Consider the following 25107-nt stretch of genomic DNA (forward strand, 5'->3'; position numbering starts at 1 on the left):
CTCAGGTCCTGATCTCATGGTTGGGAATTCAAGCCCTACACTGGGCTCCATGCTGGGTATGAAGCCTCCTTAAAATAAATAAGTAAATAAATAAATAAAATAGGGGCAACTGGCTCAGTTGATTAAGCGTCCGACTTGTGATTTTGGTCCAGGTCATGATCTCACGGCTCATGAGTTCCAAGTCCTATGTCAGGCTCTGCACACACAGCACAGAGCCTGCTTGGGATTCTCTCTCTCCCTCTCTTTCTGCCCCTCCCCTGCTCTCTCTCTCTCAAAATAAATAAAAACAAAATAAATAAACACATACATACCTAGAACTAGAGAAGCAAGGGACAGGCTGCCTATTAAAACAGCAGACACAATTTCCATATTTAGAGAAAGAGTAGTACCAGATGACTAAAAAGTTAGAAGACAGCCCCAAGATTTCAAACTTAGATGATGGAAAATGACACTACTAGGAAAATGAGGATGGTGTGACTAAGACCTCAGTTTATAGAGCAAGATATGAGTATGGTTTTTAGACATGGAGAGTGGTGACGGGAGAAAAGGCTACATTAAAAGAAGCTACCCAATGCTGTTTTTACTATAAGTCCTGTTTAATTCCTAAGGAAAGTACAGTGAGGGCCTGTTATGTTATTCTGTGCTTCAGTTCCACTTCATGGAACCATCACATTCCCAAACCATATTCAAACATTCTGTTGTAATCTGATTATAATGAATAGAGATTCTACAAGTAATTTAAAAATCATTTAATACACAAGTGGAAAACTGTCTAGAATATAAAAGCATTTCACATTTTTTAAAAAACACAAACGACCTTCTAATTTATTTATTTAACAGATGATAGATGGACAATCCTTTATCTGAAACCCTTAGGGCCCAATGTTTCAGAATTACAAAATTTTCAGATTTTAGAAAAGTAATTCAGTGCATATACCATCCTCCATAAACACCCAGCAGGGTCTGTGGCAGCGCTCCCCCGCCCCCAATAATCAAACATGTTACTATTTCCACAGCAAAATAAATGAATATTCACACTAAATGGGATAAGCAGATTCAATATCAGTTCAGGTTAGATTTGCAAGCAAATGAGTTTTGCTACCAAGCTTATGAAAAATGTTTTCAGAGCTTTATATTTGGAATTACAGATAAGAGAGTGTAGATCTTTATACATTTGTAGAACATGAAAAATTCATTAAACAAATGACCCATTTTTTACAAATGAAAAAACAACAGTTTTCAAACATATTATAAATTAACGGCATTTTCTTGATATTATTAAATGTACATCTTAAATACATATACACATAGCACATTTAACAAGATTTATTTGAATCAACTGGTATTAAAGACACAGATGCTGGGGTCCCTGGGTGGCTCAGTCGGTTAGGCATCCAACATCAGCTCAGGCCATGATCTCATGGTTTGTGAGTTCAAGCCCTGCAAAGGGCTCTGTGCTGACAGCTCAGAGCCTGGAGCCTGCTTCAGATTCTGTGTTTCCCTCTCTCTCTGCCCCATCCCCTGCTCATGCTCTGTGTCTCTCTCAAAAATAAACATTAAAAAAAAAGAAAAAAAGGATACTGTCAAATGTGCAGTAAAAATGAAACTATTAAGATTAAGTTAACTCCTTATGATGCCAGGAAGAGCATTTTTTGAATGCAACACAAGGAGGTAGAGTTTAATCTTCATGAAGTACAGTTTTACTTGTGAGCAGTCTCTTCCACAGAAACAAAGGCAAACAACTTTTACCTTGAATGCATGTTAGTCATATATGTATACACACACACACACACACACATACTTTTGGCCTTATGCCCAAAAGTTAAATGACAAAAGATGTTTTTAGTCAGTTAAACGTTTTATCAAGTTTGAAAACAAATGGATTGCTGTGCTTAAATAGCTATCGTATTTAAACAAGTCCACTAACATTTAAGATTCTGTCTCTTCAGAGATTAAAATTACCCAAAGTGAAAATACTGTCCTTGTAAAATCATGCATATTTTCTGATCATAGTCATTTCTTCAATTTGCTGGTGTCTGAAGAATGATTTCATGGGAGAAAAACAAATTTCCAACACGTGCTGCGACAACTTCCATAGGTTTGGGGACAGTGAATAAGTAGCAAGTCATTCTGTTAACCAACTCCAATCAAGATTCTAAAACCAGGCATGAAAAAGTTATAATTAGATGTTGACTATAAGTGGTAGGTTTATGAGTGTTACTTTTTGCAAGTTTTCTGTTTGGACCTGTTATAATAAAAAGTTGAAAAATCAAAAGTATAAGTAAAATTACAAGTTGAGAGTTTAGTTTACCTTCTTTCCTGCTAATTAAAAAAGTATTTCAAAGAGTTTTCATAAGTATTGGAAGTAAATAATTAATAAGAAGATATACAAAGAGTTGACCTTGAGACTAAATGTAGTAAAGTTAATTCAGTAAACATTTTTATTATAGTTTCTCCAAGTTTTAACAAATCAATAATTCACAGTAACCAAATCTTAATATAAATACTTCTATTAATTACAGCTATATTAACATCATTCATTTTGCACACAGTGGTTACTAGATTTGATTTATAGTACAAATCCTGCTCCATCTTATTAGAGAAAATTGAGTGCTGAAGCAAAAAGGTACAAACCATTCAATTTCAGTGGTCACATTGCAAAAAAATGTTCACCCTTCATTTAATTTGACCAAATATGCTACTGTTGAAGATTAGCGCTGACACAATGCTAGTATACCCATGAGTAAGAGAAGAGGGATTTGAGGTCAAGGATATTCCTCAAATGCTCTCTTTCTTCAATTCCCCACGTGAATCCCAAATGCCAAATAGGGCTCACATGGAAAGTTTAAAGCTCGCTGCATCCAACAAACCTAAAACACACACCCATATCCATATAAAACTTACCATCATACTACTGCCCTGTTCCTCATTTGCTTCATGAATAATAGTGCTTAAATGGCCAAGACAGTTCAAATTTTCTTCTATCATTTGTGCTACAGTCTCCCTGTATGATGAAAAAACAAAGCCTTTTCAAATTCAAAGGAACATATGAACTTCCTCTACCTTCTGGTCTTCAGGGTCAGGATGATCACTGGCTTTCCTGCAACCCTGCAACCCAGCACCCCAATGCAGCTGCTTCCTACAGTCTTCAGTCCTATTTGTTAATCCAAGCTGTTGCCTCTGCCCAGCTCTAATGATAAGAAGTCTACTGTACATCCAATCTGACTTCCCTCTGAAATATAAGTGGTGATTACATACAACCTTCCCCCCCCCCCCCAACCCCTGAAAACAGTAACTAGGGGGTGGGGAGATAACTGCAGCACAGACAGATGAAAAATCTCTTTTTGTTTCTGGAAATTTCCTTTTCCTTACAAGCAGTGAAAACATCAGTATGCCTACTTCAGAAACACAAATGTAGGGGTGAAGATACAATAGATCAAGGAATGTGAAAACGGTGGTTGGAAACTACAGGTGACAGCAATGAAAAAGAAAACAAGCAAGCTGATTCCTGAGGATAGCAGAACAGTGTCACAGGGGAAATGCCCAGAACCGACAAGTATCTCTGGAAATTTATATTTGAAGGAAATCCTGATTCTGGTTTCCACCTTGCCCACTTTCCTCTTCCGTATGGCCTCTATCCTCACCTTTTACCAACCCTCAGTCTCTACCTTACTAGAACCAGTTCTAGGCCAAGGATGATAGCCACTATAAGCTTAGAACTAAATTCTAATTTAGCTCGTGTTCAACAGATGAAAAAACTGAGGCCTACAGATCCCAATCCTTGGTGGTTAAGTACTATGTGTACATTAAAACTGAAATCAATTTTACTTTATAATGTATTCCTACTGGAAAATATATTTAAAACTCCTGTCTGACATGCTTTTGCTAACAACCACAACCTCAAATTAGAAATTACCTATATAGAGGTGACATCTGCAACCATTAGCATCCCCTAACAAACCTAAATGCCTAACGGAAGCAAAAAGGTTAGGAATGTATTACATTTTATTTGCTTAAACTCTGTTTAATGGAGTATTTCCTAAAGTCAATCAAATTATAGCCTATGCTGCAGCTGGATGTATTGCATTGGGCCAAATCTCTAATGACCCCCAAGATATACCCTGCAACTTGCTTTCTTTAAAAACATAAAATACCTGGTATCAGCTTTCCTTCCTGCCATGTGCTTTTCTCTCATAAAAGTAGAGTACAGAATGTGCAACTGCATGACCTCCTGAGCAGTGATGTAACATGGCTGCACTTCTGCAAAACTAATTATGGGCAGAGTTTCCAGGTAATGCTGGTGCTGCTGTAGAGGTCTCCATGAGTTGTGAGAAAAGCGACAATACACAAGCTAGCAAAGAGCCACTGGCTCTGGATACGGCACATCTTATGCTGAGAAAAATAACAGAAATGGATAGTCATTCAGCTTTTAGCAGAAGAGCAGGAATTAATAAAAGAAAATACAGGATTTCAAACTTGAGTTCTTATTTGCAAAACTGATTTAAGGCATTGAAAAGTCTGATTTTAGAAATACTAAGTTATAAAACAGAGTAGATTAAACTCAGTAATTCATTAGAGGGGTGGTGATCAAGGACCCGAAAATGATAAATACAAATACAAAAGACCATAATTTCTCAGAGATAAATGGTTAAGGAAGAAATAGTTTGGGTAAAAGAATTCATAAGCCAGTTACAGAGAAAGAACTTAGAACTTGGATTGAGCTCAATAAATAACATTTACTGAATATTTACTTCCCAAGCTCTTTCATACATCATCTAATTGAATTTTCACAGCAGTTCCCATTTTATAGGTGAGGAAGTGTGCACATTAAAAGAACAAAGTTAATTGGGGCACGTGGGTGGCTCAGTCAGTTGAGCATCCAACTTCGGCTAAGGTCATGATCTCATGATTCACAAGTTCGAGCCCCGCGTCAGGCTCTGTGCTGACAGCTCAGAGCCTGGAGCCTGCTTCAGATTCTGTCTCCCTCTCTCTCTGCCCCTCACCTGCTCATACACTGGCTCTCTCTCAAAAGTAAACATTTAAAAAAAAAAAAAAAAAAGAATCAAGTTAATTGCACAAGGTTATTACAAAGGGATAGTCAAGATTCAACCCTGGTCTATAAGGCACTAAAGATATGCTTTAACCACTACATTCTCCTGCCTCATTCCTACCACTGCACTTGATAACTATCTATTGTTGCAAAGTGAACCCACCCATCTTGAGGAGTTACCACGCATGACAGGGGATGTTCACGTTCTGCTGAAGTTGGGGGAAGCCATGCTGATGCCTGAGGGGTTATTGCACCTTCTAGACTGGATCCTACAAGGGACCGGGCAGAACTCTGTGTCTGAAGGGGAAAAAAGTAAATAAAAAGATTATAGGCAAACACCTCCATTGATTCATACAATTTCCTACAATATTCCTAAGATTTACACTTCTACCACTATATGTACAACCAGAGTATTTCTGTACAAAACTATTCCCCAACTTTATATATTGACCCCTTTCTTCACTGACTAAAACCAAATGTAGCTACCCCTTCTCATTCCACTTTTAGTTGGAGAAAACAAAAACAAAACCAAAAACCAGTTGAACAAAGGATTACTTTTATTAACTGGTCAGGCACATCTACCCCCAAATTAGGTTGGGATACCCCAGTGGTCTAGGGCTAGAAGGAGTAAATATGAGACTGCAGAGGAGAGAAATAATGAAGGATGATCATGAAATCCCGCATCTGAATTGCCAGTCAGACACCAAGCAAAGAACATGAACATCAACCTAACACAAATCCACACATGTCTAAAAGGACCCAGATCAGATCATGCTGATAAAAAATCCTTTTTGCAGGGAATACCAGCAAATCAATGTCACGTTAAATAATTCATTAAAAGTTACTTACACAGGCAATTTTAAGGAGATGCCATATTTCTTTCTGCCTCTTTCCCTGCATAAACATGACAGTATTGTCAGCTTCTTTGATGTTACTGAGGGCCATTTCCACCTTGGGCAGTAGATCAATAATCTTCTGCTTACAGCCCAATAACTTGCTGGAGAGATGAAATCACTGTCAGACAATTATACATCCCCTTCCCCCACAAAACACCATACTCCCACACCCAGCTGGGGAAATGAATCACAGTCCGCATCAGATTTCGTGACTGATCTCCAAAGCAATACACACAAACAGGACACCTAAATGCACACAGCTATGGTCCAGTTACCCAAGGTATTGCCAGATACCTTCCTGGGTCTAGTGTATTTACCAAAAAGGGATATTACACTTTAAAGGAACATGATACAAGTACCCTGGCTTTTCAGTAGGAAATAAAACAATTTTTCTACCTCAGATGACCAAACAGCTCCTTGAGAACCCGGTCCTGACTCTGAACAGTATGTACAATGATCTTCACCATTTCTGTGCTGTCGCTGTAGGAGTGATCTATAAAAGATCTCAGTCAGTAGGTATAACCTCTCTTCTGCATGAACATATCAGCCTCCAAACAAAAAAATCCTAAAAATCTGAAACTAATTTTAATTAATAAGCATCTCTATTTAAATTTAAAACTGGATTAAAAATTTAAGATTATAATATATAAATAATTATATATCTAAACACAAAGTATGTGTATTTGTGTTTGTATAAAGCATATACAGAGGCTCCTGGGTGGCTCAGTCGGTTGAGCATCCAACTTCGGGTCAAATCATGATCTCGTGGCTTGTGAGTTGGAGCCCCGCACAGGGCTGGCTCACTGCTGTCAGCACAGAGCCTGCTTGGGATCCTCTGTCCCCCTCTCTCTCAGCTCCTCCCCACTCACACACTCTCTCTCAAAAATAAAACAAACAAAAAAGCATATATAAATTTATCACTGTATCTTCAACAAACCTTAGCTGTCTGTTTTGAGAAGAATATGTTACTGAGAACAAACTGAGGGGTTGATAGGGAGTGGGAGGGAGGGAGGGTGGGTGATGGGTATTGAAGAGGGCATCTTTTGGGATGAGCACTGGGTGTTGTATGGAAACCAATTTGACAATAAATTTCATATATTGGAAAAAAAAATATGTTTAGTTCCCTTTAACCCATATTAACCCAAACCCCAGACACAAATGCAATTTTCTGGCCAAGAGATCAATTTTTCTTGGATAATTAACATCACTTATTTAGAAACAGCAGGACAATGCATCAAACTTCCACTGGTTGAAAAGGAGACCCTTGACCCAACTAGGTTGCTTGGGATTTCATGTTTATCTGTTTACAGCCCATGAAAACTTTGAAAAAAAGCGGACTGACTTAAGCCAAATATGATGCACTAATATAAGGACCTATAGACGCCTGACAGTTCAGTTTGAGGGTAGTATGACATCTTAAACTGCCAGCTGACAAATGTTCTCAAAGAAAATGGCTGTGTGGACACAGTGAGGTCTACAGTTTATAGGAGATGGTACCCCAATTAAAACAGCAACAACAACAACAACAAAAGCATTAATTGTTATCTTTCAGAAGTGGTATTTAAAGTTTTGAAAAACCGGAAGACTGCTCATAGATCATGCTAGTATTTCTTTGGACAATAATTAATGTCAAATGCAAAAATATTATTTGTTATTACCAACTCAGTTTTCTCATTTAACCCTCACAGGAGTCCTGGGAGATGTCTACTACTGTTACCCACATTTTACTATGAAAGGGGTATCAAAGAAGGTTTTTTAAAAAGTTCAACGTCCTTTGTTACCACTGCAAAGATCTCCCCCATAGCTCAAGTTTATTCCACACACACGTCCCTGTTTGTCTCTCCCTTACCAACAACCAGACACAGGGGCTCCAAACAGGCTTCTCTCCCAACAGCACTCCTTCCTAAATCCTGTAGACCAGGACAGCTTCCCCATTGTACTAGCTCTCTTAGATGGTCAGAGACCACAGAACATTAACTTTCTCCAACATACAGAATGAAGAAAGTTGTTTTTTACCATTTTCAGCTGAACTAGAGTCTCAAATCAACTCTAAGCCAGAGAAGACACTAGAGACCATGTACCAAGTATGATTACATAAACCCCAATAAGAGATAAAACTTGTTACAACTAGTTTGTTCTCAAGGTAATGATCAATTCAAAGAAGCAACCTGGATAGCAAGTTTATTTCTGGCTCTATGATATGTTAATATGCTGACAGGACTACTGCAAAGTTTTTATAAAAATAATCCAGGTGCCTGAGTAGCTCAGCCGGTTAAGTGTCCATTCTTGATATCAGGTCAGGTCATGATCTCAAAGTTGTGGGATCCAGCCCTACCTCTGGTTCTGTCCCAAGTATGGAGCATGCTTGGGATTCTCTTTCTTTTTCTCTGCCCCTCCCCTGCTCACTTGTACTCTCTCTCTCTCTCTCAAAATAAAAACACCCTTAAAAAAAATAAAATCTTTAAAAAAAATAATTCAAACAAATGTTATCACTTACTATGGAAGTTAATTTGAGCCAATGGATGGAATTTTGTATGTCTTTACCTGCAATACCCAATTCATTGGTCAGAAGACTAGAAGTAATGAATATTGATTAAAGGGGGGAGAAAAAGAATTAGACTTATTCTATTGGAAATCTTAAACTTCAATACTTTATTCTAAGCACAACTTCCATCACTTAAATCACTTTCTGTCAATACCTTGAACTTTTTTGTCCTCTTCTGAGCAAAATCCTAACCCTGGATCAGTCTAACCATCTGCTCTATCAGTTCCTGCAGCCATACCACTAAACACCAGCAACAAAAATATTATACTACCGTCTCCTCTGTGGTCACTATTGATTCACAGGTTTTCACTTCTGCTCTGGATTCTTTTTTTTTTCTGCTCTGCATTCTTTCAACGTTTATTTATTTTTGGGACAGAGAGAGACAGAGCATGAACAGGGGAGGGGCAGAGAGAGAGGGAGACACAGAATCGGAAACAGGCTCCAGGCTCCGAGCCATCAGCCCAGAGCCTGACGCGGGGCTCGAACTCACGGACCACAAGATCGTGACCTGGCTGAAGTCGGACGCTTAACCGACTGCGCCACCCAGGCGCCCCTCTGCTCTGCATTCTTGATAAATGTTATGGATCAGCAACATCTCCCATTGCACATACCAGCTTTTAAAAATCATTAGTGTAGTCCTTAAATCTATGCCCTCATCACCTCTTCTGTTAACCCCATCACTTCTGTTAACAGTTAACCCCACTTACTTTAGGATGGGAGGCCACAAGGCAGTAAGACTCTCAACCTTCCAACCCCTACACTCACAAAAGTGTGGGTATCCACACTCACCCTCAGTGGTAGCAAGCCTAATTGCTCCCACTATTCTCTGGAGTCAGCCTCTCAAGCTTGTTCAGGGACCAGCCCCTGTTCAGGGGCCCTTTACTAAGAAGTTTGTTTGTTTATTTAACATTTGTTTATTTTGGGGGAAGAAAGAGAGCGTGCATGCGCCCAAGTGGAGACAGCCAGAAAGAGGGAGACAGAGGATCGGAAGCAGGCTCTGCGCAGTGAGCACAGAGCCCGACTCAGGGCTTGAACTCAAGAACCATGAAATCATGACCTGAGCCAAAATCAAGCGTCAGCCGCTTAACCAACTGAGTCACCCAGGCACCCCTAAACTAAGAAGTTTAAGTATTTATTTACTTACTTAAGAATAACAACAAACTTGTTACCTATTAACATATTTTTATTAAAAACTATTTTCCAAAAAATTTTAGTGAGAAAACTGGCCTTATTTTACCTTTCTGCAAGTTTTTTTAATCTCACCACTGATCTCATCAAAAAAGTTAAAGTATTGAGAAGCTGACAAATTTCAGTTGATGGGTACCAGTTTTCCTAAATTTGAATTTTTTGCATGAAATATGGAATTTTATCACAGACAACTAACATTGTTGGCTTTTTCCCTTAAAGTGGTGGTCATGCTTCATTAATTTTTGAGAAAATGCCTGCCACAGTGGCTTTAAGAAAAATATCAGACTTTAGTATGTAGCAGAAGCACTTTAGGAGTACTTCCTGTTTCATCAAACAGAATATTTAAAAGACATACACCCAAGGGTTGAGATTTAAATAAAATTCTTAGTATTTTATCAAGGACACACTTAATTGAAACTTTTTTTTTTTTTAAACTATGAATGCATAGTGGTGAAAAGTATAATGACTACCTGCATAGATGGTACTAGTGCCTTGATTAATGCTAAGTAAGGAGTAAACCATTTACCCACCAATGCTTTTGTAGCATCAGTGAAAATGTCAACATAGTGAAAAAGGCAAATAATGTCTTAGTGTTATGAAACTAGTTTTGACCTCATTGACTCCCTGAAAAGGTTTCAGGAGTCCTCAGTGGTTCATGAACCAGACATTGAGAACTGCTGGTCTAGACTGACTGGCTTCTCTATTTCTTCCTGTCTCATTCCTTCCTCACCCTTCTATAATCAGATTTCTGTTCCCAAAAGGCCATATTTTGTCAAGATCAACAATGATGTCCAAACTGGTAAGCTGAACGAATATATTCATCATTTTTATTACCCACACCCTCTGTAGTATTTCACCCTACTGAACACTTTCTTTTTGAAACTCTCTCTGTCCTGTTCCTATCATATCATTCCTTCTACATATTCTGGTCATTTCTCAGTCACCTTTGGAGGCTCTTCTCCTTTTAGCCATTTCTTGAATGTTGGTATTCCCTGGGATTCCATCCTTGAGGATACTCAACCTACTTTTTCAGGATAATTACTCTACTCCTATGGCTGATTACTCTTAAATGGCTACATATCTATCCCCAACTTGTTTACTAAATCCATATACATATATACGGGTGTGTGTGTATGTGTGTGTATTTATATATACATACCTACATATATATATTTAATACTGTTTATTAGACATCTCTACTTGAATATCTGACACCCTAACATCAACATGTACAAAAATGAATTCATCTTCTTTTCCCATCAAGACCATCATCCATTCTATACTTCCCATTATAGCAAGTGGTCCTGCTGACCATGTACCTAGCTGCCATAGAATCTTGAGAGGCATCATGACTCCCTACTCCAGCTCCAGCCACCCATATTCAATCCATCACCCAACACTATCAGTTCTACCTCCTAAATGTCTCTCTTGCCCTTACCCTCCTCTCACCCAGCCTCTACAGCTCAGGCTCTCTACCTTAGCTCATGGCCCACTCTATACTGAGTTATGATTATTTCAATAGCCTCATAACCAATGCTGGTCTCCAGTGTAGACACATTTTAATCCATTATATGAAATACTACCAGAGCAGTATTTCCAAAATGCTTCTGATCATGCCATTCTCCTACTATAAAACTTTTTAAGGTTTCTCTTTGCCATCACGATGAAATCCAAACTCATTACCATAACATACCAGATCCTTTATGATCTAGCCACATCTGATTCAGCCTTTCTCTCCTGAAACTCTACAATCCAGCCACTGCATTTCTTCAAACATGCTAAGTATTACACGTACATGTCTTTATTGATTATATTTGTATATACAAGAGTCCATCTCCTTTCACTTAGCTATTGCTACTTATCCTTTAAGGCTCATCTCAGATGTCATCTCCTACAGGAAACCACCTCTAACTACCCCTGACCCCCAGGCAGGGTTAGGTATGTATCTTATATATACCTCAAAAATGTCTGTAGAAATAAACTGAACAAATTCCACACCACTAAAAACCAATGTAAAGGACATCATGTTATTTGTTAAAATAGAATTTCATATGTATATTAATTTGCATATGTTTATAAATTTTAAAGTATAAAACATATCTTTTATTTTACTTATATATTTGTAATTTAGGTATATGTAGCGAATTAGGGCACAGGATTCACCTTTTCAGTTCTTGTAGATACATACTTTATACTTTCCAAGGCATTATCATAAACAGTCTCTCAAATATATCACTATACACATTCACTGAGTTAGGAAAGCTAGGTTTCAGCCCCATTTTGTAGAAGAGGAATATGAGATACAAGAAAATTAGGTATGTCGTCAGTAAAGTGCCCAATCTGGAATTCAAGCCTTCCAGTTATCACTCCAATGCTCTTGCCAATAGATCATGCTCTGTATTCAGCAGCTGTTCAACACGAATTGTTTTGCCAGTGTAATAAGCAGTAGTGAGGTGCAGATGAAGGCATCATTTTCAAGGTATACCTACTTTGGCCTAGCACATGGGCCTTCTGCTGATAATTCCACACCTGAACCCGCCATATCAAATTCTTTCCAACCTCTCTAATCTTAAGCAGCACTTATTTTTTCCATCTTTCCACGCATTTTCTTGCTTCCTTTTACCCTTCTTTGAGTTCCTTTTTTTCTTTCATTCCTTCCTTTCACTTCCCTTTAAAAATTTTTCTGTTTTCCTTGTTGCTTTGCCTTCCTAATCCCTTAAATCCCATATGCTATACCATAAACATATCTATAGCAATACCAAAACTAGAATTTATCCTGCAGCTTGTTTGAAATCCAATCCCCTGGATTTATTAAGTTTATACTGGTTTCCTAAAATGCCTGTGTACAGTGATAAAAGTGTCTTACCTGAAGGTCTGTGCTTTAACTGCTTATAAAGATCAATGGCACGCTGTTCCCTAGGAAAGAGAAACCAATAAGCAACCTTATTGATAAGAATGTGGTAACTGCAGGAGACTTAAATACTCCATTTACAACAATGGACAGAACATCTAGACAGAGAATAAATAAAGAAACAAGGGCCCTGAATGATATATTGGATCAGATGGACTTGATAGATATATTTAGAACTCTGCATCCCAAAGCGACAGAATATACTTTCTTCTCAAGGCACATGGAACATTCTCCAAGATAGATCACATACTGGATCACAAAACAGCCCTTCATAAGTATAAAAGAATTGAGACCATACCATGCACATTTTCAGACCACAATGCTATGAAACTTGAAACCAACCATAGGACAAAGTCTGGAAAACCTCCAAAAGCATGCAGGTTAAAGAACATCCTACTAAAGAATGAATGGGTCAACCAGGCAATTAGAGAAGAAATTAAAAAATATATGGAAAAAAATGAAAATGAAAATACAACAATCCAAATGCTTTGGGATGCAGTGAAGGCAGTCCTGAGAGGAAAATACATTGCAATCCAGGCCTATCTCAAGAAACAAGAAAAATCCCAAATACAAAATCTAACAGCACACCTAAAGGAAATAGAAGCAGAACAGCAAAGACAGCCTAAATCCAGCAGAAGAAGAGAAATAATAAAGATCAGAGCAGAAATAAACAATATAGAATCTAAAAAAACAGTAGAGCAGATCAATGAAACCAAGAGTTGGTTTTTTAAAAAAATAAAATTGATAAACCTCTAGCCAGGCTTCTCAAAAAGTAAAGGGAGAGGACCCAAATAGATAAAAATCATGAATGAAAATGGAATTATTACAACCAATTCCTCAGAAATACAAGCAATTATCAGGGAATACTATGAAAAATTATATGCCAACAAACTGGACACCTGGAAGAAATGGACAAATTCCTAAGCACCCACACACTTCCAAAACTCAAACAGGAAGAAACAGAAAATTTGAATGGGCCTATAACCAGTGAAGAAATTGAATCAGTTATCAAAAGTCTCCCAACAAATAAGAGTCCAGGACCAGATGGCTTCCCTGGGGAATTCTGCCAGACATTTAAAGCAGAGATAATAGCTATCCTTCTCAAGCTGTTCCAAAAAATAGAAAGGGAAGGAAAACTTCCAGACTTATTCTATGAAGCCAGCTTACTTTGATTCCCAAACCAGACAGAGACCCAGCAAAAAAAGAGAACTACGGGCCAATATCTCTGATGAATATGGATGCAAAAATTGTCAACAAGATACTAGCAAATTGAATTCAACAGCATATTAAAAAAAAAATTATCCACCATGATCAAGTGGGATTCATTCCTGGGCTGCAGAGCTGGTTCAATATTCACAAATCACTCAATATGATACATCACATTAATAAAAGAAAAGATAAGAACCATATGATCCTGTCAATCGATGCAGAAAAAGCATTTGACAAAATTCAGCATCCTTTCTTAATAAAAACCCTTGAGAAAGTCGGGATAAAAGGAACATACTTAAACATCATAAAAGCCATTTATGAAAAGCCCACAGCTAATATCATCCTCAATGGGGAAAAACTGAGAGCTTTCCCCCTGAGATCAGGAACATGACAGGAATGTCCACTCTCACCGCTGTTGTTTAACATAGTGTTGGAAGTTCTAGCATCAGCAATCAGACAACAAAATGAAATCAAAGGCGTCAAAATCGGCAAAGATGAGGTCAAGCTTTCACTTTTTGCATATGACATGATACTATACATGGAAAACCCGATAGACTCCACAAAAAGTCTGCTAGAACTGATACATGAATTCAGCAAAGACGCAGGATACAAAATTAATGTACAGTAATCAGTTGAATTCTTATACACTAATAAGGAAACAACAGAAAGACAAATAAAGAAACTGATCCCATTCACAATTGCACCAAGAATCATAAAATACCTAGGAATAAACCTAACCGAAGATGTAAAAGATCTGTATGCTGAAAAGCATAGAAAGCTTTTGAAGGAAACTGAAGAAGATACAAAAAAATGGAAAAACATTCCGTGCTCATGGATTAGAAGAATAAATATTGTTAAAATGTCAATACTACCCAAAGCAATCAACACATTCAATGCAATCCCAGTCAAAATTGCACCAGCATTCTTCTCAAAGCCAAAACAAGTAATCCTAAAATTTGTATGGAACCACAAAAGACCCTGAATAGCCAAAGTAATATTGAAGAAGAAAACCAAAGCAGGAGGCATCACAATCCCAGACTTTAGCCTCTACTACAAAGCTGTAATCATTAAGACAGCATGGTATTGGCACAAAAACAGACACATAGACCAATGGAATAGAATACAGCCTCCAGAATTGGACCCACAAATGTATGGCCAACTAATCTTTGACAAAGCAGTAAAGACAATGGAAAAAAGACAGTCTCTTTAACAAATGGTGCTGGGAGAATTGGACAGCAACATGCAGAAGAATGAAACTAGACCACTTTCTTACACCATTCACAAAGATAAACTCAAAATGGATGAAGGACCTGAATGTGAGACAGGAAACCATCAAAAAGCAGGAGAAAGCAGGAAAAAACCTCTCTGACCTCAGCAGCAGCAATTTCTTACTCGACACATCTCCAGCGGCAAGGGAATTAAAAGCAAAAATGAACTATAGGGACCTCATGAAGATAAAAAGCTTCTGCACTGCAAAGGAATCAATCAACAAAACTAAAAGGCAACTGACGGAATGGGAAAAGATATTTGCAAATGGCATACCAGACAAAGGGCTAGTATCCAAAATCTATAAAGAACTCACCAAACTCCACACCTGAAAAACAAATAATCCAGTGAAGAAATGGGCAGAAGACATGAATAGACAGTTTTCTAAAGAAGACATCCAGATGGCCAACAGACACATGAAAAGATGCTCAACGTCACTCCTCATCAGGGAAATACAAATCAAAACCACAATGAGATACCACCTCACACCGGTCAGAGTGGCTAAAATGAATAAATCAGGAGACTATAGATGCTGGCAAGGATGTGGAGAAACGGGAACCTTCTTGCACTGTTGGTGGGAAAGCAAACTGGTGCAGCTGCTCTGGAAAACAGTGTGGAGGTTCCTCAAAAAATTAAAAATAGATCTACCCTATAAGCCAGCAATAGCACTGCTAGGAATTTACCCAAGGGATACAGGAGTGCTGATGCATAGGGGCACTTGTACCCCAATGTTTATAGCAGCACTTTCAACAATAGCCAAATTGTGGAAAGAGCCTAAATGTCCATCAACTGATGAATGGATAAAGAAGATGTGGTTTACATATACAATGGAATACCTACTTTGCAATGAGAAAGAATGAAATATGGCCATTTGTAGCAACGTGAATGGAACTGGAGAGTTATGCTAAGTGAAATAAGTCAGGAAGAGAAAGACAGATACTGTATGTTTTCACTCATATGTGGATTCTGAGAAACTCAACAGAAGACCGGAGGGGAGGGGAAGGGGGAAAAAAAACAAAAACATTACAGAGAAGGAGGGAGGCAAACCATAAGAGACTCTTAAATACTGAGAACAAACTGAGGGTTGATGGGGGGTGGGGGGGAGGGGAAAGTGGGTGAGGGGCATTGAGGGCACCTGTTGGGATAAGCACTGGGTGTTGTACGGAAACCAATTTGACAATAAATTTCATTAAAAAAAAAAAAAAAAAAAAAAAACAGGAAACAGAAACCATACCTCTGTATGTGAAAAAAATTCAATAATTAATAATCCATAACTTGAAATGAAAAATATTATTTGAATAGAGTATGATCCCATTTTAAAGCAAGCATATATTGGGGCACCTGGGTGGCTCAGTTGGTTAAGCGTCTGACTTCAGCTCAGGTCATGATCTCACAGTCCATGAGTTCAAGCCCTGCGTTGGGCTCTGTGCTGACAGCTTGGAGCCTGAAGCCTGCTTTAGATTCTGTGTCTCCCTCTCTCTCTGCACCTCCCCCTCTCGCACTTTGCCCTCTCTCTCTCTCAAAAATAAATAAACATTAAAAAAAACTTTTGTAAAGCAAGTATATATTGCCAGTGAACATTTTACAGAAAGTATTTCACTGAGTCATAAGCAAGATCTAAAAATGCAAAATTAGAGGCTCCTGATGGCTTAGTCAGTTAAGTGTCCAACTCTTGATTTCAGCTCAGGTCACAATCTCAGTTGTGAGATGGAGTCCCGCCTCAGGCTCTGTGCTGGGTGTGGAGCCTGCTTGGGATTCTCTCTCTCCCTGTGTCCCTACCCCACTCGTGCATGTGCTCTCAAAAAATAAATAAATAAAAATGGAAATCGTATTTATTTCACATCTGCTTTGATCTACCATGACATATACAGCATCCTTGCACCAAAAACAATTAAATGGGAAAAAATGATGGCCTGTGATTAGGAAAAAAATTTGAAATTTCTATCCAGACACTTAGGAAGTTAACCTCATTTAGGACATTTAATGGACAATAACTTGGCCCAGAAGTATGTTAAGTAGGGAAAGAGTTTGTAACTTAGAATACTTGAAAAATTCTTAACACTCACATGAAAAGATGTTTTGATTAAAAAAGCAAAGGTCAACCCTGAAATTATTTCCAAAATTTCCTGTGACTAAGAAAAAACTTCCTTTTAAAATATGATGGCAATATATTTGGAGAAAGAAAAACCATAGAAAAGAACAAATACAGGCTTAATCTGCCAGATCTACACAGAAAGAATCGTCTGCTACAAAAAAATTATAGACACTCATACCAATAACACAAGACTTTCTTACAGAGATTCCATCAAGTCTCCCTGACGTCTTCCATAAGGGCTCTTCTGTAGCTCCATAATTTCAGTATGCAGGGACATGATCTGATCCTCCAGGTAACCAATGACACCCACCTAAAGTATGATGAAACACAAAAGAAACGACAGGCTCACCACCACACAAACTGGAAAAGAACTCAGAGAATGACTTGCTGCAACAGTAGAATTAAATGATTTAATACAAAACACCGATTTTGTTCAAGTGTTTTTATCTTTCGGATTCTGGTGCTTAATCTTTCATGCAAGGACAGACTTAATACCTATGTCTCTCTTTTCTCTCCCGACAACAGCGAACTGCTGGTATTAGCTTTCTCCCCCAAGAAGCAAAAAGATAGATGTGTCACTAACAAGACAGAGGAAAAATGGCCATCAAAACCACTGCATCTCAGTTCTATGATTTTTCATTGCCTCTTGTTCCTGACTGCCTTGAAAAAGAATGCAGAAATATAAAGACACTGGATTTCCTACCCAAGGATATCTACTGCCTTACCCATGTCTTTGGGGTAAGTACTGGCATCCAGGAGAGTAACAATTTAGTGGGACCATGGACAGATGTAACCAGTAAGGAAGAAATATGCCACCTAGAGAATGACCTGTAACTAGCATGACCATATATATAATTTATTGTTCAAACAAGCATAATTTTGAGAGTGAAAGGGAGTACTATTGCTAATTATGGCAAGGCAGGTATAAACTAGAAGGTATAAACCAGGATGTACAGCTACCCTATCTAACTAATCATAAAAATAACAGTGATAACTACCACTTATTATTTACTCCCATGTAATCTGCATAACCCTACTAAAACCCTACTAAAAAGGTAAGCACATTCATTGGAAACTGAAGTTTAGTGAGCTTTCAGTTTAATCTCATTTGCCCAAAGCCCCTGTTTTATCAACTATGGTACTTCCCTCTATACACACAGAGCATCTACTAGATTTTTGTCTGATATGCAGGAATAACATGAAAAATACCCTACATATCGAAACCAAAGACAATTTCTAAGAATTACAGAATGAGCTAGTGATTTTACCTCAGCATAGTGGATAGCCTTTTCTTCCATTTCCTTCCATGCTTTTAACATTTTTTCTGAGGCTAAAAAAAAAAAGTCTTAATTGGTTATCTCAGAAATAGCCACAGCTTTAATTACTGACCTACCCACCTCCTTGCCATATCAACATCAAAAATATATAGTTATAGGTTGAACTGTCCCTCAAAAAGATATGCTGAAGTCCTAATTCAGTACCTCGGAATGTGACCTCATTTGGAAATAGGGTCACTGCAGATGCAATTAACTAAATTAAGATGAGTTCATCCTGGAGTAGGGTGGATTAATCCAGTATGACTAGTATCCTTATAAGAAGAGAAGAGACACAGAGGCCCAGACATATGAAGGGAGAGCTCTATTTTGACGACAGAGGGAGAGATTAAAGTGCTACAGCTACAAGCCAAGGGACACCAAGGACTATTGGCGTGAGAAGCTAGAAAGAAGCAAGCAAGGATTTTTCCCTACAACTTGCAGAGGGATCATGGCCCTGCCAACATCTTGATTTTGGATTTTCAGCCTTTGGAACTGTGACATGGCAAAAATTTCTGGGGTTTTTAGAATTTCTAATTCAAATGGTTTTCTCTTAAAAAAATGAAAAAAATAATACATGAACATGATTTAAAAAAATCAAATACTATAAAACAGAAGACAAAAAGAAAACACTCTCTCCTCCTCCCCTCCACCGTAAGGGATCTTACTATTAATCACTTGTTACACAGACACCTACACTTTACCCTTATAAGAGAAACCATCTATATATACTTTTCTTTCTTTTTTTTCCCCAACTTAAAACATCACTGCCGTTAAAGACCCAAGTGATCTTTTAATATCAGTACACATGTCTATGCCATTCTTTTTTAACAGCTGTACAAGGTATGTCACTGACAAGTCAAAGATAATTTGATGTGGGGTGCCTGGGTGGCTCAGTCAGTTAAGCATCCGACTCTTGATTTCGGCTCAGGTCATGATCTCATGGATGTGAGATCGAGCCCACATTGGGTTCTGTACTGGGTATGGGGCCTTCTTGGGATTCTCTCTCCCTCTCCCTTAGCCTCTCTTCCACTCGCCCTTGCTCTCTCAAAAAACAAACAAAAAAATAATTTGATGAAATAATTATAGTGTTTTGCCATTCACCAGAATGCCTATTATACACAAATAGAAATAAAACACTAATCATAGAACCAACTCTAGTAGATAAACTTATTTACCCAATTGAACACTGCTGATCATTTATTCTAAGACACACATACCTTGCTTAAGACAAGTTTACAAAGAGGATTTATGATACAAAACAAATAATGGTGGTGACCCCTTCAGCTTATTATTTGAATTTTAAATCTGCTTTTTTACATTTCCTTAATATAACTGAAGAGAGAGAGCCTGGAGTTAAATATTGAAAAACTGGAGGCTGTGTATTTTTTTTTTTTTAATTTTTTTTTTTTTCAATGTTTATTTATTTTTGGGACAGAGAGAGACAGAGCATGAACGGGGGAGGGGCAGAGAGAGAGAGGGAGACACAGAATCGGAAACAGGCTCCAGGCTCTGAGCCATCAGTCCAGAGCCTGACGCGGGGCTCGAACTCACGGACCGCGAGATCGTGACCTGGCTGAAGTCGGACGTTTAACCGACTGCGCCACCCAGGCGCCCCGAGAGGCTGTGTATTTTTTAAAAATGGAACTCCACAGTAGGTGGTTTGAAAGGAAAACAACCCTGGAATTATTTGTGTTATTATTTACAGAAAGGTAAGTAGTTTAAGATTTCCCTGGCTAAGAAGTCATCCCGATACAGACTTTGGATCTATTTTAAAACTGAGGCTTGAAAATCAAAAGTTCTTAAATTGCCTTTGAATTTTTCTGGAGCTAAACGATTTTAGTACAATTACAGTCCAACTGGGGAGTAAAGTTGCTAAACTAAAGGTTAAAAGAAAGAGCTACTATTCAGTACAAACACAGTTTATGATGACTTGAGGCGTCCTGTCTCTTCTTCTAACGTGAACAGAAGTCAAACAATGGGCTATGAGGCAAGAAGGCAAAATGGGAGACGGCTTCAAGAGACCTGACACTTCTTTCAAACACGTTACCCAAACACTCACATATCCCGTAAGTCATCTGCTCACTGTATCTTTCCAAGTCAAGTTGAATGCTTTTGTGGAAAAACTCCAATTTGGCTTTCAGTTGCTGAGATGCTGAGATCAAAGTGTTCTTCATTTTTGTCAGGTTTGCATTATATCTAAGAAGACTTAACCTAAACCGTAGCCAAAAAAAAAAAAAAAAAAAAAAAAAATTGGTATTTCAGAAACACTGGACAAAAACTTAATAGCTTAAATTGCCATAAACCCAAAGTCTAACTTTCTATTATCAATCTATGAAAAATAGTTAATTTCTAGAATCAGCTCTCTAAAGACTCCCTACCTGTGATATTCTAAGATAAAACAATCTTCTTATACTAGGACTGTTCAGGAACTACTCTCAAGCCATTGCGAATGGATGATTTCATACCATTAGAAAGAATTCTTTAAGTTTGTTGAGAATATTACACTCCAGATTAGCCCAATATTTTAGTATTGTGTGAATACTGATTAGTGAAAAAAGCAAGATTAATTCTTGAGCATTAATGCACATGACACTGTACTGATAAACAACAGAATCCTCTTACATTGCTGCTCTTTGTCCCTGAAAGAGCCTGCTGTAGTCTTCTTTTAGCCCAGACACATAATGCACTGCTTCAGCCCATACTTTACGTAGCTGTATAATTGGAAGTTGTATTTTGCTGTCCCGTACTATATGTAAGAAGATGGGAAAAAGAAGATGCTTATCATTCTTTGTGATTTCCTGTCCATGCAAATATCATTCCCAAAGATTCTAGAAATGGATGCTAGAAAGAACCAATTGTTAGTGTTTCATTCAGTTCAATATACATTTATAAGCATCTGCAATACACAGCCCTATTCCAGGTATGAGGGGAAATAAAAATGAGTAAGACATAATCATAAAATTTGCAATTATTCTTTTATCTGTCTTTTTTCTTGCTTCTCTCCAGTCGGAAATACTTTTTTTCTTCATTAATCCAAATTCTTTATTTCTTTCAAGTTCTAAATCAAGTCCCAAATCCTCTATAATCTGCTATGGTCTTTGCTGCCTCTAAATAATAAATTTCATCTCCTGGACTACCAATCCAGCTTCAGGAAAACAGATACAGTAAACAGCAGTTTAATAAGATATGTTCTCTTCACTGCCAGATTTACAAAATTATTTATTGAGGGTTATCTCTTGCCCTTGGTAAAGGAAATGCTAGTTTCTAACACCATGGCAGATATGTGCTAAGTTCAATGAAATTCCATTTTAACATTATGAAATTCTCCAAGATTGAAAGAGATTCATCTTATACTTTCAGGTGGCAATTACATTCTGTTATTCTTTTCCAATGAAAACATTCAGAGAAAGGATACTACACTATGGTTTATATTGAAAAACCGTATTATCTGAAGCAGACTTAAAAAATAATAATAAAGCTATGTACCTGGAAAAATCTGTCTCCCCTAATAATTGATAGTCTGAATTAACCTTTCTTCTATTCCATATGCCCATAATTACTCCTGAGATTCCTACAACAGACAAAAACCCCAAACCAAAAAATACATATATATATAACCCAAACACTTTAAAGAAAAAGTCTAGGGGAGGGGAGCCTTTTCACACACAAAAAAATCATATACATACTTTAAAAAATAAAGTCTAGGGGTGCCTGGGTGGCTCAGTCAGTTAAGCATCTGACTCTTGGTTTCGGCTCAGTTTATGATCTCAGTTTGTGAGTTCAAGCCCTGTGTTGGGCTTTGTGCTATCTGCTTGGGATTCTCTCTCTCCCCCTCCCCTGCTTGGGTTCTCTCTCTCTCTGAATAAACTTTAAAAACCATATTAAAAAAATAAAGTTTAAAAATTGACACTCCAGTAGCAAGAAGCACACCTAGTGTCCAAATCTTGGTTTCTAATACTCTTCTCCAATTAAAGGAACCAGGGGTCCTTAGAGAAATGGCTGATCCTAGGACTGGGGCAAGAAATATACAAGATGGACCTGGAACATCTCTTGCTGCCAGAAAGGAAGTGCTAATAACTAACTAAGTAAATAAATAAATAAAACAAGGAAAAGTCTGAGAAACTGTCACAGCCCAGAGGAGCCAACTAAATGTAATATGGTACCCTGGATCAGATCCTGGAACAGAAAAAGGACACCACATCAAAACTAAGGAAATAGGAATAAAGTATGGCCTTAATTAATAATTGGTTGGTTCTTTACTTGTAACAAATGTACCATACAATATAAGATGTTAACAAATGAGGAAACTATATGTGTTGGGAAGGTGAATAACGTAAGAACTCTGTACTATCTGCAAATCTAAATTTACAGATTCACTATCTGTAATGTAAATTTAGATTTACTATCTATAAATAGTAAATAGTTTTTACAAAAAGCTACAAAAAGGTAACACAGATGAAAGATTACAGAATTTTAGCCCCATGCCAGTTGTGTTCTTGATTTTACAATACTGTGCTTGATTTTAGTTTTGGGTATACAGAAATTGATCACTTCTTCCAAAGAAAAGAGTAATTCTTACAGGATAAATGAAAACATTTGAACATTAAGCAGTATTCATACAATAAAATGAAATATTTGAATATGTTTAAATAATGAAGAAGCAATTAGAAAGTAGGCTTAATTAATAGTGGAGATTCATTCTTCTGTGACAGCCCTAACCCACAGAAAGTAAGTCTTCTTCCAAATGAGGGTTTGAGTGATTTGACATCTACCATTTCACCTTCCAAACTATATAAATTCATTTTTAACCACACTTAAAAACCTGAAGTATGAAGTACAGAACAGAAACACCAAAAGACCATTTCTACTAGCCATACTGAGTCAAAATAATATTATTTCATGTTTAAACCTCACTCAGTAAATGGGCTATACATACTTACCAATGTAATTTACACAGTCAGATAAACTTCTGGAAGCAAATGGTCCTTCATATACAGTCTTACTTTTATCAAACAAATATACCATATAGCTATCACAGCCTCTCTGAAAAAGAAACAATTAAAAAAAAATCCTTGAAAATCCTAGGTTCTCTAAGTACTTAAACATCACATTTCCTAATGTGAAATGCAAATGATTAAGGTCAATGTTTACTAGCATACCTTTTACAAATTTAAGATCTAGACTACTATTTAAGAAAAATGACTGTAGTATGGGCTAAGATGAAAAAGAATCACCAGACCCAAAAGTACAAAAGTAAAGTCTAACAACATATATCCACACAATGAATACTAGTCAGTAATCAAAAGGAATGAAGTTCTGATACATGCTAGGACATGGATGAACGTCCAAAACATGATGCTAAGTGAAAGAAGTCTGACACAAGAGACTACAGACTGTATGATTTCGTTTATATGAAATGTTCAGAAAAGGCAAATTACAGAGATAGAAAGTAAATTAGCAGTTGCCTGATGTGAACAGAATGGAGATTAAGAGTTAGTGGACATGAAGAATATCATTGGGATGTAAATATTTTGAGGCTGATTTATAGTAATGGCTGCACAATTACGTACATTTACTAAAAAAAAAAAAAAAAAATGTACACATGAAATGGGTAAATTACATGAAATACAGAATTTGCCTCAATAAAGTAAACGACAAAAAACAATAAAGAGTCACGAGCACAATATTTTACCATCCATCTATCCTCTGGCAGGATCTATGAGACTGCTGGTCTCATTTCAAGGTTCTAGGCTTCAAGTACAAAAGAGGGAAAAAAGAGGGGGGGAGAGAACTGGCACCAAAGAGAAAGTCATACAAAGTTCAAAACACATCTTGTTCACCTTGCAAAGCAATAAGAGTAATGAGCAGGATAAAACTAAAGTAAGAATTATAAGGTGTGTACCATCACCTCCCCCAGGGGGATTCCAAGTATCAGGGCAGGGCATTCAATCCCTCTATGCTAACAGACTTCTTATACTTCTAGGTATATTAGAATTCTCTTACAACTCCATCTAGAACGCATTGAGAGGCTGGTTTCCGAGGATCCAGAGAAATTCCCGTCTCCGAAAGAAGCTCTTGAGAGCCAGTACTTATTCCAGTTTCACGCTCAATACGAGACTGCAGTGAGTGAAGACTTTCATCAGGTGGTAACAGAAAAGAAATTATCTTTGCAGAAGTCATATTTAGGATGTGTACTATCTGTATAAATAAGAAAAACAATGATTATTGATCATTTACTACATAAAAGATTCAGTGCTAGATAATAAAGGGAATATGAGCAAAAGGTATTATCTTTGCACTAAACAAATCATTTTCCAAAGTGAGATCTCCTTCAATAATTACAAAATAACATTCTGAAAAATGAAGAGTAGAGTTTACTTTTCTGTAACAGATGTTAGTTCCAAAGAATAAAGCTTAGAAACTATAGGCATGTACAGAATCTAGAAATAAAAGCCCTAATTTAGAAAGGCAATATTTATTTATTCTCAGAAACCTATTATAGATCTGGAAGGAAATACTCCCATTTATGAAGTCCCTAATAGATGCCGACCACAGAGTTAAGTGTTTTCACATGACATCCTGTTGATTAGATCTTCTAATTTCCATTTAGGCAAAGAGAGAAACCAGAGCC

The 25107-nt window shown here is 37.4% G+C and overlaps 1 protein-coding gene across 11 annotated transcripts in view; it reads right to left on the reverse strand.

The window, feature by feature from the left end:
* Positions 1-734: 734 nt before the first annotated feature.
* The window catches only part of CHUK (component of inhibitor of nuclear factor kappa B kinase complex), a 41901-nt gene continuing 17528 nt past the window's right edge, over positions 735-25107 (reverse strand). For 2 of the 11 annotated variants that reach the window (XM_045438555.1, XM_045438560.1), the window contains 12 exons: positions 24480-24674; positions 23417-23519; positions 21099-21222; positions 20536-20687; positions 18429-18490; positions 17361-17470; positions 12546-12595; positions 6343-6439; positions 5900-6047; positions 5214-5347; positions 2905-3004; positions 735-2155 (listed from right to left, as the gene is read on the reverse strand). In XM_045438555.1, coding sequence (XP_045294511.1) covers positions 2126-2155; positions 2905-3004; positions 5214-5347; positions 5900-6047; positions 6343-6439; positions 12546-12595; positions 17361-17470; positions 18429-18490; positions 20536-20687; positions 21099-21222; positions 23417-23519; positions 24480-24674 — 1305 coding nt within the window. In that variant the 3' untranslated portion in view covers positions 735-2125. Of the gene's footprint in view, positions 2246-2902; positions 3005-4154; positions 4393-5213; positions 5348-5899; positions 6048-6342; positions 6440-8337; positions 8491-12545; positions 12596-17360; positions 17471-18428; positions 18491-20535; positions 20688-21098; positions 21223-23416; positions 23520-24479; positions 24675-25107 lie in introns of those variants that run through there. The other 9 variants (XM_045438552.1, XM_045438559.1, XM_045438556.1 and 6 more) reach the window with 8 other exon arrangements.

Source organism: Leopardus geoffroyi, chromosome D2 (assembly GCF_018350155.1).
Source record: "Leopardus geoffroyi isolate Oge1 chromosome D2, O.geoffroyi_Oge1_pat1.0, whole genome shotgun sequence".
NCBI classification, from domain to species: Eukaryota; Metazoa; Chordata; class Mammalia; order Carnivora; family Felidae; genus Leopardus; species Leopardus geoffroyi.